General features: G+C 48.8%; 1 protein-coding gene across 1 annotated transcript in view; it reads left to right on the top strand.

Annotated features, from left to right (window-relative positions):
• Positions 1-14,018, top strand: part of ptpro (protein tyrosine phosphatase receptor type O) — a 38,249-nt gene that overhangs the window by 20,830 nt on the left and 3,401 nt on the right. Inside the window, exons 6-25 of the mRNA XM_084701377.1 lie at positions 1,001-1,162; positions 1,581-1,780; positions 2,107-2,227; positions 2,426-2,619; positions 2,826-2,937; positions 3,059-3,222; positions 4,774-4,894; positions 5,730-5,863; positions 6,717-6,855; positions 7,019-7,139; positions 7,669-7,737; positions 9,571-9,654; positions 10,505-10,540; positions 11,263-11,344; positions 11,567-11,657; positions 11,845-11,921; positions 12,245-12,379; positions 12,703-12,825; positions 13,086-13,240; positions 13,796-13,931. Coding sequence (XP_084557503.1) covers positions 1,001-1,162; positions 1,581-1,780; positions 2,107-2,227; positions 2,426-2,619; positions 2,826-2,937; positions 3,059-3,222; positions 4,774-4,894; positions 5,730-5,863; positions 6,717-6,855; positions 7,019-7,139; positions 7,669-7,737; positions 9,571-9,654; positions 10,505-10,540; positions 11,263-11,344; positions 11,567-11,657; positions 11,845-11,921; positions 12,245-12,379; positions 12,703-12,825; positions 13,086-13,240; positions 13,796-13,931 — 2,456 coding nt within the window. The remainder of the gene's footprint in view (positions 1-1,000; positions 1,163-1,580; positions 1,781-2,106; positions 2,228-2,425; positions 2,620-2,825; positions 2,938-3,058; positions 3,223-4,773; positions 4,895-5,729; positions 5,864-6,716; positions 6,856-7,018; positions 7,140-7,668; positions 7,738-9,570; positions 9,655-10,504; positions 10,541-11,262; positions 11,345-11,566; positions 11,658-11,844; positions 11,922-12,244; positions 12,380-12,702; positions 12,826-13,085; positions 13,241-13,795; positions 13,932-14,018) is intronic.

Below are 14,018 nucleotides of genomic sequence, written 5' to 3'. Positions count from 1 at the left end.
CTCTCTCTCCTCTCTCTCCTCTCTCTCCTCTCTCTCCTCTCCTCTCCTCTCCTCTCCTCTCCTCTCCTCTCCTCTCCTCTCCTCTCCTCTCCTCTCCTCTCCTCTCCTCTCCTCTCCTCTCCTCTCTCTCCTCTCCTCTCTCTCCTCTCTCTCCTCTCCTCTCTCTCCTCTCCTCTCTCTCCTCTCTCTCCTCTCCTCTCCCTCCTCTCTCTCCTCTCCTCTCCTCTCTCTCCTCTCCTCTCTCTCCTCTCCTCTCTCTCCTCTCCTCTCCTCTCTCTCCTCTCCTCTCCTCTCCTCTCCTCTCTCTCCTCTCCTCTCCTCTCTCTCCTCTCCTCTCCTCTCCTCTCCTCTCCTCTCCTCTCCTCTCCTCTCCTCTCCTCTCTCTCCTCTCTCTCCTCTCCTCTCTCTCCTCTCCTCTCTCTCCTCTCCTCTCTCTCCTCTCCTCTCTCTCCTCTCCTCTCTCTCCTCTCCTCTCTCTCCTCTCCTCTCTCTCCTCTCCTCTCCTCTCTCTCCTCTCCTCTCCTCTCTCTCCTCTCCTCTCCTCTCTCTCCTCTCCTCTCTCTCCTCTCCTCTCCTCTCTCTCCTCTCCTCTCCTCTCTCTCCTCTCCTCTCTCTCCTCTCCTCTCCTCTCTCTCCTCTCCTCTCCTCTCCTCTCCTCTCTCTCCTCTCCTCTCTCTCCTCTCCTCTCTCTCCTCTCCTCTCTCTCCTCTCCTCTCTCTCCTCTCCTCTCCTCTCCTCTCCTCTCCTCTCTCTCCTCTCCTCTCTCTCCTCTCCTCTCCTCTCCTCTCCTCTCTCTCTCCTCTCCTCTCTCTCTCCTCTCCTCTCTCTCCTCTCCTCTCTCTCCTCTCTCTCCTCTCCTCTCTCTCTCCTCTCCTCTCTCTCTCCTCTCCTCTCCTCTCCTCTCCTCTCCTCTCCTCTCCTCTCCTCTCCTCTCTCTCTCCTCTCCTCTCCTCTCTCTCTCCTCTCCTCTCTCTCTCCTCTCCTCTCCCCTTCTTCTCAGGTAACTCCACAGAGACAGCTACGGTGGACGAGAACACCCACGAGTTCTTCACTGAGCTGACGGAACCGGGAATCTACCGGGTTCTAGTGACCACGCTTAGTTCCTCTGGGGACTGTGAGCCCAGAGAGAGCACTGCTAACTCTGGCTTCACCTTCTACCTCAGTATGTACTAGATACTGTAGTACACACAATATTTACTAGATACTGCATATCAAGTATTAACTATGTAAACTAGATAGTATGTTGTTGATACACACTGTACACAGAAGGTAATATGCCTTAATCTATCATCCTCAATGTTGTACTCTACGCTGCAATATAGCTATCCTTTTTATCCATTTAACTTGTACATGCACTTAGTCTGATGGTACCTGTTGCAATGGTACAGCAAATCAATATACAGTGCTTTGCTGCAGTCCATGATCAGACATTGAGACAGGAAGGGATATGTTATCACGCAGTTATATCATACGTTCAAGCAACACCACAGCTCTCTCCATGTACCTGACCCACGTCCGCTAACGCTAAGCGCGGCGGCGGTCACCGTGGGTCTCCTGACGCTTGTGTCCCGCGGCGCCAGGTCCGAGCGGGGAGTGGCTGGAGCAGCCCCGCGAGCGCCCCCTGGGGGTCAGCGTGAGGATGCTGGGCTCCAGCACGGCGGCCGCGGTGTCCTGGGGCTCCTCCGCCGAGAGCCACAACGGCAGCCTGGTGTCCGTCCTCTCCCTCACCTGCCTCAAGCCCAGCCTCAGCCAGCGCATGGAGACCACCTACTGCAGCGAGGTGAGACCCGGGGCCGGGAGACGCGCTCACATAGAGGTGTTGGCGGGGTTTTTTTTTTCTGGAATGTTCTAGAGTTTTTTTCTATACCAGGTATAACCTAGTAGAACACTCGGGTGCCCCTGGAAACATTTTGTCCTTTGGATAACTTCTCAGGATATTTGATGAGCTAAAGCTAATGTGGGATGGAATACGACACGTCGGAACAAACATGTCGCAGAAAAATCACCGTACACCTCATATGAAATGTAATGTAATCCTCAACAGTGTGCTTTCTGTTAAAAACTAAAACTAAGATATAGGGTTTGATACTCATGTCGACTTCACAGGAGAACACCACCAGCGACATCATCAACAACCTGACCCCAGGGGCTCAGTATAGGGTGGTGGTCTATCACACCAACGGACCCCTCGTCAGCCCCCCCTCCGAACCTGTCATCATCGACATAGGTGGGCCCTCTATTTATATCCTCCTTGTCTCATTTATCCTAATTTGGCTTCCATCTTTCCCCTCTAGAGGAGTTCTCAGTTGTCAGTCTTGTCGTCTTCCATCAGTACACCGTGTCATTGGGTTGGCCGACTTTTGGTCCGCCTTCTCTTGCCACCTATGCGTCCTCATTGGCTAAATGAGCTGCCTGTGTCCGTCAGAGCTAACGGGAGTGCGGGAGCTGGTGGTGTACCCGCTGAGCCCTACGGCGGTTATTCTGAGCTGGCAGAGGCGGTACCACGTAGCCTTCCGCAAGTACATCCTGCAGACGTTCTTCTTCAACCCCGTCACCCTGGCTTCAGAGTGGACCACCTACTATGAGATCGCCGCCACCGGCTCCGTGGTCGCCTCCATGGTAACCAGACAGCTGTTGGTTCATTTTAACGAAACATTGGTTTGTCAATGGTTGGTTTGGACCGTTTCAAGATCGTTTCTTGGCCGGCCCTTTTGAAGTGGCACGGTGGTGGTTATTTCCTGATGGAAGAGCCCTTTGGTTAAGTGCGAGTTGCCCCTCTCTCTCTCATTCCCCCTCTTCTCTACTTCTCTATCCGCTTCTTTCAGAGAGTGACAGATCTGCTGCCCGCCTGGTACTATAGTTTCCGTGTTACCATGGTGACTTGGGGCGACCCGCCGCTCAGTTGCTGCGACAGCCCCACAGTGAGCTACATCACAGGTAATCACGGTGCCATATTCCAAAATGGTGCCACGTATTCCACTCACTCTTCCTCTCAGACGTCATTGCACTCTTTCTCTCTCTCACCCTAACCCACGTGCTCGCCCTCCTGTCCACACAGCCCCGGAGGCCCCCCACATCACCTCCGTGGACTACTCCCAGGGCGTCCTGTACGTGCGCTGGACCTATGGCGAGCTCTTCATCGACCTGTCTCACTCCAGAATGCTCCACTGGCAGGTGGTCGCCCAGGGCAAGAAGGGCCCCAAGAAGAACTACTCCATCGATGTGAGTCCGCCGGCCCCCTCTCCCAAGCTAATGCTAATGGCGCTAACATTGACGAGCCCATGCTAACGCTAATGCAGATGACCCCATGCTAATGCTGGTGTTGATTAGCCCATGCATCGTACAGGTTAACGTTGCCCCGATATCGCCTTTTGCGTGCTCCCAAGTTTACCGTTATGAAAAGTGTTTAGCCTTCATGACAGGCTGTTGTTTTCCCACCAACTCTTCAGTTTCACTTGTAACAAACATGGGTTCAAACCATCATTGAAGAATCACAGAAGTGAGCTTGTCTCCGGTGGGAGGATTTCCCCCCCTCCCTTTTGAAGGCCTGGCTGAGTTCCTGGCGCTAGCCAGCCAGCAGAGAAGCTTGAACTGCTCGTTAGTGTGCAGGGCTGGCGGGGGGGAGGTATTGATTAAGTCCACAGGGTCCTTGAAGGCCCTCATTAGGACGCCTGAGACAACGAAGAGGTGACCCAACCTCTGCCTGCCTACTGTGAGGTCGCGAACATCTCTTCCATAATGAAACCAATTATGTTCCCAACAGACTGGGTTTTATCTCCTATAAACCCCTTATAATTAGCTACGGCCAAATGTTTTGATACTCTGTGTGTTATCAGGAGTTTTAATTGGCAGGCTGTTAGCTAGCGTGTCAGGAAATGGATACAAATTCTTGTAGATGGATGTGGAGGACTTTGTTTTACCGCAGTTCTTTCTGTCTTTTCTGAGAAAAATAATCCAATATGATCCTATTATTTTGAGTCTGGTGTCTAAGAGATTTAAAGATATGAGCTCAGCTCATATTCTGTTGCAGTTCATATTTTTGCTGATGTTTTATAGCAGTGTGCCATCAATTCAGATGATGTAATATCAATCATCTTTAAAGCTGTCGCTGTGCATTTCCAGTTTTTATATTTGTAGGCTGCGCACGTTGACACTTAGGGGATGTATCATGAAAACATCACATGAATAAAGATTTATTCTTGAATTTAAGTACCGCTTGGATATCTCGGTTTGCTCCAGTGATGAAAATCTCATGTCACGCCAATGCAAAAAAATGTTTGTGGGATGGCTTTGCTTCATTCAGCCAGGAACCTCCACAGCTAGATCAACCACAGATTGATATTCATACCTAAAAAGATGCCATCGAATCCAAAGGTGGAATCATCTGGGCTAGGCCTGTAGGATCTTCTTTCCCCAAGGGAAAGGGAGGAGAGAGAGATGGGGGGGGGGGGGGGTGGGGGGGGGGGTGGGGGGGGGGTGGTGGTATCGGCTGGGAGGATGGTTTGGGAGGGGCTGGAGCTGGGATCAGAGGGGAATTAGGGGATTTGATCAAAAGGATTTTCGAGACGTTTGAAGAGGTTTTTTATCATGCTCGAGAGGTTTCCATTCGTTCACGTTCGTGCGGGGAATTCTCTGAGTGTGTAGCTATATCACTGGCTGTATCTGAGCAGCGATCCAGAGCAGAGCATTACACATCATTGAAATATCGCTGGCAATAATCCTTGGTGAATCGTTGACTGACGGTGTGTTTGTCCCCTGCATGTTGGTCCTAAGGTGACTCGCAACGTGATGCGGGCCAGCATTCCTCTGCCGCCTGGAGATATCTACAGTCTGACTGTGACGGCATGCACCGAGCACAGGAGGAACACCTCTGTGCCCAACATCATCAAACTGGGTCAGCTGGACTTTAGTCTCACACACCTGCTCACACCGGCATGCTCAAGCACACAGGCATCCTACACATGCTCAAACACAGGCCTACTGTACACGCACACACACACACACACATACACACACACACACACACACACACACACACCACAGGGAGCTTCTGGGATCTATTCCCAATACATCCTCTTTCATACAGACAACAACAAACGGTTGAGGTGAAAGAGATTCTAAGAATTACAATACATGCAGTTTGATGTATAATTTTGTACCACCCCACTCCCAAATGTTTTTTTGTTGCAATGGAAATCCACTGAAATTCATGGATGCCAACATCTAAATGTCAATGAAAAATTACAGTTGTGTTGGAATGGATTTTGATAGCAAACGTCAGGGGTCATCATTTCTTTGGTAAGGCATTATATAAATGACCCAGATATTATGGGCAAAATGGTCTTTGTTCTGTACACATACAGCATATCAGGGCAATGTTACCAAGCCAGTAGATTTCGGACCATTTTGGGAATATTGAATGTTGACACACTTATTATGCCATCAGCATGCATTATGTCCATCCAGTCAATTGTTATTTTTAGGATTGCAAACCGTTCAGGAAATGATGTGGATAATATACTAACCATTCAGGGAAGAAACGGTCAAAATAGCACTTCCCCCCCCCCCCCCCACAAGCCCAAAATATGACTGTGAAAGTTGACACTTAGTAGGTGTCATACAAGAGGGTGCTAAATGACTCGATGCCCTTCTTCCTGTCTCCCTCTAGCCCGTTGGGGTGGGAGTAAAACACAGTACTTTACTGTGCTGTCTTGCCTTGTTTTGTTCAGAGCCTGCACCACCCAAGTCTCTGTATGCTGTGAACGCCACCCACTCGTCTGTGACCTTGCTGTGGACTGAGGATGGGGTAGTAGACTCCTACCAGGTCCTCTGCAAGATCCTGGGACCCAACAAAGAGCTCAAGGTCAACAAATACTTTTTTGTTTGTGTTTCTGTGGGAAAATATGGCCATGTGTAGCCAGGGCCTGTGTAGTGTTACCAGTGTGGTGTCTAAGCTTATTTTATTTATTTTTTTAATACCAGCCTGTGGCTGTTAAGTTGCTGTCTTGAAGGTAGTACTGTCAATAAATTGACATTTATACGCGTGGGCGAGAGAAACCCATTTGCTGCGTTCTAACGCCTTTGAAATGCAAAGTAGATTTCAACACCACTGCCACTGTATAACAACCGCCACGGTGTGAATAGAAATCATCCAAATAGGTTATTTTGTTGTTGAGACGATAGCACCAGGGTTGTGTTTAGATCGCAAACAGAGGGCAGACGGCTTACTGCTGCAGGAGGGCAGAGGGTCTCTTAGGTGTCGACAGCGAGGGGGGGAAAGGGCCTTCCACTCCCATAGCTCCCTGACATTTGGGCTGAGCAGGTTGTCATGGTGAAGCCGGAGGGGCCGTCAAAACGGGCTGCGCTTCATTAGGGTAATTAACTAGCGAGCCCAGGGAGGATGACTCATTGAGGTTGCCGTGGCGGCGGTGGTGGTGGTGAGCAGAGTTCCTCCAGGGTCACCGACACAGGTCGGGGAAGTGTCCATCTGTCAGACCTCCTGTAGATTACGGAAAACGAGCCGGAACTTTCTAAATAGCTACATTTGCCATGAGATGAATGTTTATAGTTCACCACTCGGTTGTTCTAGGAGTGGTCGGAGAAACGGCTGTGCTAACCTGGAGTGAGATTTGCTTCCTGTGTGACTGATTATGTGTATGTGTGAAAGAACGCATTTGTGTGCTGACATACGTGTGTGTGTGTGTGTGTGTGTTTAGGCTCGGGAGCCCCAGACTGCCCAGTCCCACGTGGTAACAGTGCTAGGCTTGCTGCCCTCTGTCTCCTACAACTGCACCGTGACCAGCTTCAGCTACAACACCCCCAGCAAACCAGCCTTCATCACCATCACGACTGTGGGTAGGTGGAGTCCACTGTGGGGCGTGTGTGTGTGCGCCTGTGTTTCTCAGGGGAAGGACAACCAAAACCCTGTTTTGTTTAGACTTAATGTGGCCCCCCAAAAAAGAAAGAAAAAAACGAGTGAAAAATCAGTATTTTGTCTGTCTGTGTGTGTCGTGACCAGCGAAAGAGATGAACCCAAGCGTGGCAGCCATCTCGGCTCTGGCTATCCTGAGTGTCCTCCTCATCAGTCTCCTGGTCCTCTTCCTCCTGGTGCTGCGTCGGAAGCATCTCCAGATGGCCAGGTGAACACATCACCGACCCTGGGACCCACACAGACCAGCCAGACCCCATTATTCAGTCCTACTGAGGGGATACAATTTGACGGTTTCACTCCCTCCCTCCGGTGTGGAAGAAATGGGATTATGGGAATCGCAAGCAGAAGATCAGATATTATCTGTTCATATATTCTGTCCTATAGGGGATATGTGAATGGATAATGTGTTCATACTGTAACCAACTGTGTTCTGTTGACGGTTACAGTTCTATGACAAGATCTGCCTGCCACTAATAACAAACATCTATTGGCTGCATGTTATCCTTGTATAACTATAAACACCGTCCTCTGACCTTCATGCCTCAGAGAGACTTTGCAGACTTTGCTAGTACCTCTGTGTCTAGACTGGTCATTTTCATATTGAGGTGTTTGTTAGACTCCCTCTCCTAGAGATGGACTTTCTTTCACTTCTTCTTTCTGGGATATTTTTTACAACGACAGTCGATGTGCGCCTGTGTTTCTGAGAGTAATGTCTGCTTTTTTTGTGTCCGTTTCAGAGAGTGCGGAGCGGAAACCTTTGTGAATTTTGCTTCTTTCGAGAGAGACGGGAAACTCCCCTACAACTGGTAGGCCCTCACTCCGTCCCAGGGAAACAAACTATCAGGATGTCCCCTAGCATATCCCACAATCCTACCCCCACCCCCCATACACACACACACACACACACACACAACACTCCAAAGATAAAACTGCAGATTGTCATTCACCTCTGCTCCCAATCCTTCAACCAGGTAACGAGGGTGTGCGTTGTGTTTAGCTAGAGCAGGGGGAAGCCCGTCCACCCCCCCAAAAATCCAGGCTGGGCAAATCCAGGGCCGGGATTAGGATTCACGAAGGGTGGGGGTAGGGGCGAGGGGCAGAGGGGGCGTGTGCAGTGCCTTGCTTCTACTACCTTATTTTAGCTCTGAAACTCCAGTCAACAAACCGTGACCACTTCTTCCTGCTTTCTGAGATTAGGGTGTGTGTCTTCTTCTCGTCTTCTGTTAAAGTAGAACAGTGTTTTTGATGAATACGGTACAGCCCTAAAATCCTACATTAGGTTAGCTAGGAGTTTTGAAAACCAAAGTTAGACTACAGAGGGTGACATTTCCGGGGTCATTGTAAAGTGTGTTTGTAGCCGCCGCAGTTGGGGGCAGTTTATTTTGAAATCACCTCCCAAATCAATGACTTCAGTTATTGTTTAATGTTCAAATCGTTGCGTTTTTAAATAATATTTGGAGAAAGACAACCATGGGGTGTGCTTAAATCTTCACGTGAATAAAGGACTCATACAACTGACATTTCAGTATCTTATATACTCTATTTATTGAAGATTGCATAGATCAAATACGTTATTATTGAAGATTGCATAGATTCAAAATCAAACATGTGTGGCTTCTTGTTTAAAGGTGAGGCTAAAGTCATTTTGCTACCTCCATAGGTACCTTTCAGGTCTATGTAGTGCAAAAACAGGGACGCAAGCAAGCACACTAAATATGTTCTTATGTAGTTTAAATGTAATATAAGGGTAATAGTATTGTTTGTGTACATAGCAGCATAGAGTGTACATAGCTGGATCTTTCAAGACAGACAAATCTGCCAAAAGTTTAAGACTGGTGCTCCGTAAAAAAATACAGACCATAATGTCAGGCAGAGGAGGGCCAGCCCTAGGGCATCACATCCCACGGTAACTGATTAATATAACTGCTGAAAGACGGTCAGTGAAGGCAGAACTTGGCTTCCATCCCAAATTGGATTGACTTTGTACTGTATCATTACCTCCCATCACTAAACCATACACCCATCCAAGTGTGTTCTTACTGTGAAAGCATTGGTTCAGTTGCGTTTCTGTGGATCCAATTGGCAAAGCTTGTGCTTTGAATGTGCATGGTGTAAACGCCTTGGTGTTATATCTGTTAGCGTACCACATTTTATGAATTGGCAAAAGTCCCGTTTATCGAGCAGAAGATTACTGTTGTGTCATTGAACCATACAAATAGATGACCATATATGTCCCCCTGCATGAATGACGAGATAGGCTACGCACACTGCAGAATCTGTAGGGAAGGTTAAGGAAGGTCAACCACACAAAAACGTTGAAATACGGGACCTCATAACGTAAGTACAGTTCAGCATCGAGGAGAGGAAGAGAGTGGCCATTGACCAAGTCCACTCAGCAGTACCACAGCCGAAAACAGACTCCTATTGTTCCCTGCTGTACCATTAAAGAAACATAGGCTATCTACTGTACATTCTCCAGCGTCACAGGCTGCATGATGCATTAACTCTGTGTTGAGCACTAATAGAGTTCTTCTCAGCCCACTCTGTGCCACTTTTACTAATGGAGCTCCTTGTTTTGTCCCAACCTGTCGCCTACTGGTGTCTGTTTTTTTTGTTTTTGTTGTCTGAACCCCCTTCAGGCGAAGAAGCCTGTTTGCCTTCCTTACCCTACTGCCATCCTGCCTTTGGACTGACTATCTTTTGGCTTTTTATATTAATCCTTGGTAAGTAAGCTCTGTTGTTGGCTGAGTCAACTCTTCATCCCAGGGGCATGTCTCAGCAAAGCCCCACGGCCTGCTCCTCCGACCATAGACACTGTGTTACCAGACAGGGTTTCAACATGTATTCTAAATTGGGCCTTGGCGGCCATTTTGGAATCTCTCAACGAAGCATACAGTACCTGGCGATCACACACTCGATGCAATGGGATTCTGGTTGAAAACCGATTCGAAAGACATCTGGAGAATGGTCTCGAAACTCTCACGTCTCGAAACGCTTTGTCTGTGGTTGGGAGATGCACTCGCCTGAAGAGGCTCCTTGTGTCAAAGTCTTATTTCAGCTGTTTTCTTTTTTGTTTTTGACTAACCGTACTGTAGCATGGTTACTAACATCAACCGGCTTTGCTGTCCACACGGTGTCTGCATGCATGTTCGCCGCATTTTGTTTGTGTTTCGATTTAAGAGTGGAATAGAACGGTAGAATGTAGAGCTTAGAGGGTTAGATGTAGATGTAGTCCTCCGTTTTAAATGGGTCCTGTGGTGCATGTTTTGGGTTTGACACCAGCGGTATGCAAACGAAGACGCATGGGGGGGGGGGGGGGGGGTGGAGTGAACCATACAGTAAGTGTGTCTGGCCTGCCTGCTTGCTATCAGTGCTTTAGTATAGCTGTATACAGAGACTGAGCATGTTTGTGTCCTGCTTCGGGGTGACTTGTATTGTTTAGACTATTTAACGTGGGTTCACTTTGAGGATAAGGTGGCTGGGGAAAGAGGGAGAGAGTCTGAGCGATGTGTTACCACAGCGACGGGCGCAAGCAGGTGTCATGAGTGCTTTTATCATTTCTGCGATTCATAGGAGCAAGACTGCTTTAAAGAAACGGAAGCTTACAAGGTAACCTGTCTTTTTCTGTCTGAATGCACTTAGTGTGAAAGTTGTGTTTTCCATTTTTTTTCCATTTGCGCTTGCTTGTGAGGATGAGTTTGTGGTCATCTGTTCGTACGTGTGACATGTCTAGCTACCGCCACTGTGACCAGCATTCGGCAAGTAATCAAACATGCACCACAGGGAGTGTGCAAGGCCCAATAATCCAGCAGATTAAAACCACTCGTCACAGCATCACAACGGTTTAATGGGTGTCCTTACACTCACACAGACACACACACACACACCCCTTTCATCTTTGATCCAGGATCAAACTTAAAGTGAACCCTCTGTTTCCTCAGCTTTGTACATCATAACAACGCCAAGAGTCACTTACTGGCCCACGGTCATAAACAATGTGTAATCCCTTTTCAAATCCCATTAGAATGAAATCCCTTAAGTGTCAGGCAGCAAACTTTGATGGAATGTAAAGCTACCCTCCAGTCAACAAGCAAGAGAAAAACAATTACATCATAAATATGCTGCTGGATACGTTTATACTGAATGTCTGTTCTGGGCTTGTTGGAGTGGTCAGGGTTAAATATGAACTAAATATCCTATTTACCATCATATATCTATATATATATATAGATATATATTTAAAATAAATGGGTAGAAGAAAGTGGAGAGTCTTGAACCATTGTCTGGGTCACTTTACCAAACTCAAATTGGTCTCTCGTGTGCTGTTGTAGCTTGGTCCAACTGGATGACTTTGACGCATACCTGAAGGAAATGAGCAAGGACTCTGCTTACAAGTTCTCCTTGCAGTTTGAGGTACGACATGCTCCACTTCAAATACAGAAATACACACCATTAGCTAACCCTACCCTTGACCCTACTACTGTCTGTAAAGCCAAAACATATTCTGAGCTTGATTAATAATGCCTTGCACAGCCAAATCAAATCCAGACATTCCTGGCAAAGAAAATCCCAAAAGTATTTGAAAGCATTATTTGAAGAATTGTCCTCATATACTGTCTGCTTTGTGTTTCTTAGGAGCTGAAGAGTGTGGGACTGGACCTGTCCCATGATGCAGCTGACCTGCCCATCAACAGGCCCAAGAATCGCTACACCAACATCCTCCCCTGTGAGTGGCTGGCTACACTGACCATGTGACCAGGAGCCTATGAGGCGACGAGTGTTCTATTGTTTGGGCGATTCTTTGTAAAACCCTTCGTCCAAACACATGCATATTTGTCCGATGCGGGTGCAGCTTGAACAGCTGTATCGAAGCACGAACACCTAGCGATATCGATGGTGTGTTGTGTCCACAGACGACTTCAGCCGGGTGAAGCTGTTCTCGATGCACAACGACGAGGGCTCCGACTACATCAACGCCAACTACATACCGGTGAGTTCCGCCGGGCCGCAGTTGGTGGGGGCGGGGGGGTGTCTAAGTAACTGATGTCTAGGGAGAGATGGGGGGGGGGGGGGGAGGGGAGAACACCTGCTACTCACATGCTACTCCCATCTGGGGTGAGAGGGCTGGGTGGGGCAATGGGAAGAGGTGGCAATCCAATCGGGAATCCGACCTTCCCTTCAGCTCTGAAAACATCATGGGCTACGTTGCACAAGTTTAAAGGTCGAGGGCAGTTGGACGTCAAAATGTCTGGCTTCAGTCATGGAGCGGTAGCTATATGCACGTGGTCACCCCATCGCTCGTTCATCTCCCAGGGTTACAAGTCCCCCACGGAGTACATCGCCACCCAGGGTCCCCTACCGGAGACGAGGAACGACTTCTGGAAGATGGTGCTCCAGCAGAAGTCCCACATCATCGTCATGCTGACACAGTGCAACGAGAGGCGGAGGGTGAGTCTGGCAACCCGCCTCCCTCATCCCCTCCTCTGGGTGATGGGTGACTCGGCGGCACCAGGCGATTGAACACAGCATAGATAAAGACTCTCCATGGTATTCTAATGTGGTTTTGAAATGGAGGGGGGGAATTGGTGTTGTTCATTTGGGAGGCCCAACGCATGCTCGCGTTTTAAGGCGCTCAAGGCTAGTGGAGTAGCCAATGAGTTGATATTCAGCACTTTTAGTGCTTCTCTCGTACTGAAGTTCAACAGAATATATTTACCCGTGCTACATGAGCAAGGCTGTGATGGAAGTGTTGTCTGTGCGTGCGCGTGAAGGTGAAGTGTGATCACTACTGGCCGTTCACGGACGAGCCGGTGTTGTATGGAGAGATCAGCGTGGAGATGTTGTCTGAGACGGAGTCTCCAGAGTGGACCATCAGGAACTTCAGACTAGGCTACGTGAGTGTCACACACACACACACACACACACACACACAGAGAGTCCTTGTTACTCCGACGTCGAATGACACGTGCGAAAGCTGTTAGATGCAATGACATCAGACGAAACCAAGCAAACACAGTACATTGTGGGTGATATTATGATCAAATCTAGCACAACTAATCCAAAAGCTATCGAAACATCTGTCTTTACTGGCCCAGGCGATAAGCCGTTGACATACCCTGGAACGACTGTGGTGTGTGTATGTCGCCCCCTACAGGCTGACGAGTCTCAGGACGTGCTGCACCTGAACTACACGTCCTGGCCCGACCACGGCGTGCCCACGGTGAACGCCATCGAGAGCATCCTGCAGTTCGTCCACATTGTGCGCCAGCAGGCCAACAGGACCAAAGACCCCATCATAGTGCACTGCAGGTACACAGGGTCCACCCGCCCAACCATGCAGGGGCCTGAGTTTATCCCAGAGAGAGGGGGAGAGAGAGAGAGTTTAGATAGGTATTGCTAATGTCCCACATACTAAATAGGCACAGCATTACTGATGCTATTTACCATAAACACTGCCTACGGCGAGGTGAAAGCCCAGTAAATCCATGGAAAGACTATTTAAAGTAATTGACAGTGCAAAGGATTAAAGTGACTCATAGGTCCAAGCAGACAAGTACAGTACACTAATGGGTGTGGCTGACTGCCCAGAGTTGACTTCCTTAGAGTTGCTTTGAATACCTCTTACTATCTAAGACAAGTGCAATGCAAGGCCGAGGCCTTAAAACGTTAGGCCAGCACCAAGTTACATTTCAGCGAGGGTAATTGTTTCCTGTTCCACGCGGCCATCTTTTTCCACGTTCTGTGCGACCATAAATCATGTCGGACGTTGCTTCGCCCCGGCGTTCTGCGTCGTCAGCAAGTTGTTAAATAAGTTGCTGCAGCCGTCGTCCTCCCCTGACTGATTTGTTTTGTACCTGCGGGCAGCGCTGGCGTGGGGAGGACGGGGACCTTCATCGCTCTGGATCGTCTGATGCAGCACATACGGGAGCACGAGTTTGCGGACATCCTGGGCATGGTGTCTGAGATGCGCTCCAATCGTCTCTCCATGGTGCAGACCGAGGTAGGTCACTGTCGGAAAGGGCACAAGGGCGAACCACTGGGGGGGGGAAATTGTCCTCACACTGAAAAAAAGAGCTGATATTATAAG

Source organism: Hypomesus nipponensis, chromosome 7 (genome assembly GCF_054491055.1).
Source record: "Hypomesus nipponensis isolate SF chromosome 7, ASM5449105v1, whole genome shotgun sequence".
Taxonomy (NCBI): Eukaryota; Metazoa; Chordata; class Actinopteri; order Osmeriformes; family Osmeridae; genus Hypomesus; species Hypomesus nipponensis.
The sequence above is the reverse complement of the archived record's forward strand: the minus strand, read 5'-3'. Positions and strand labels throughout refer to the sequence as shown.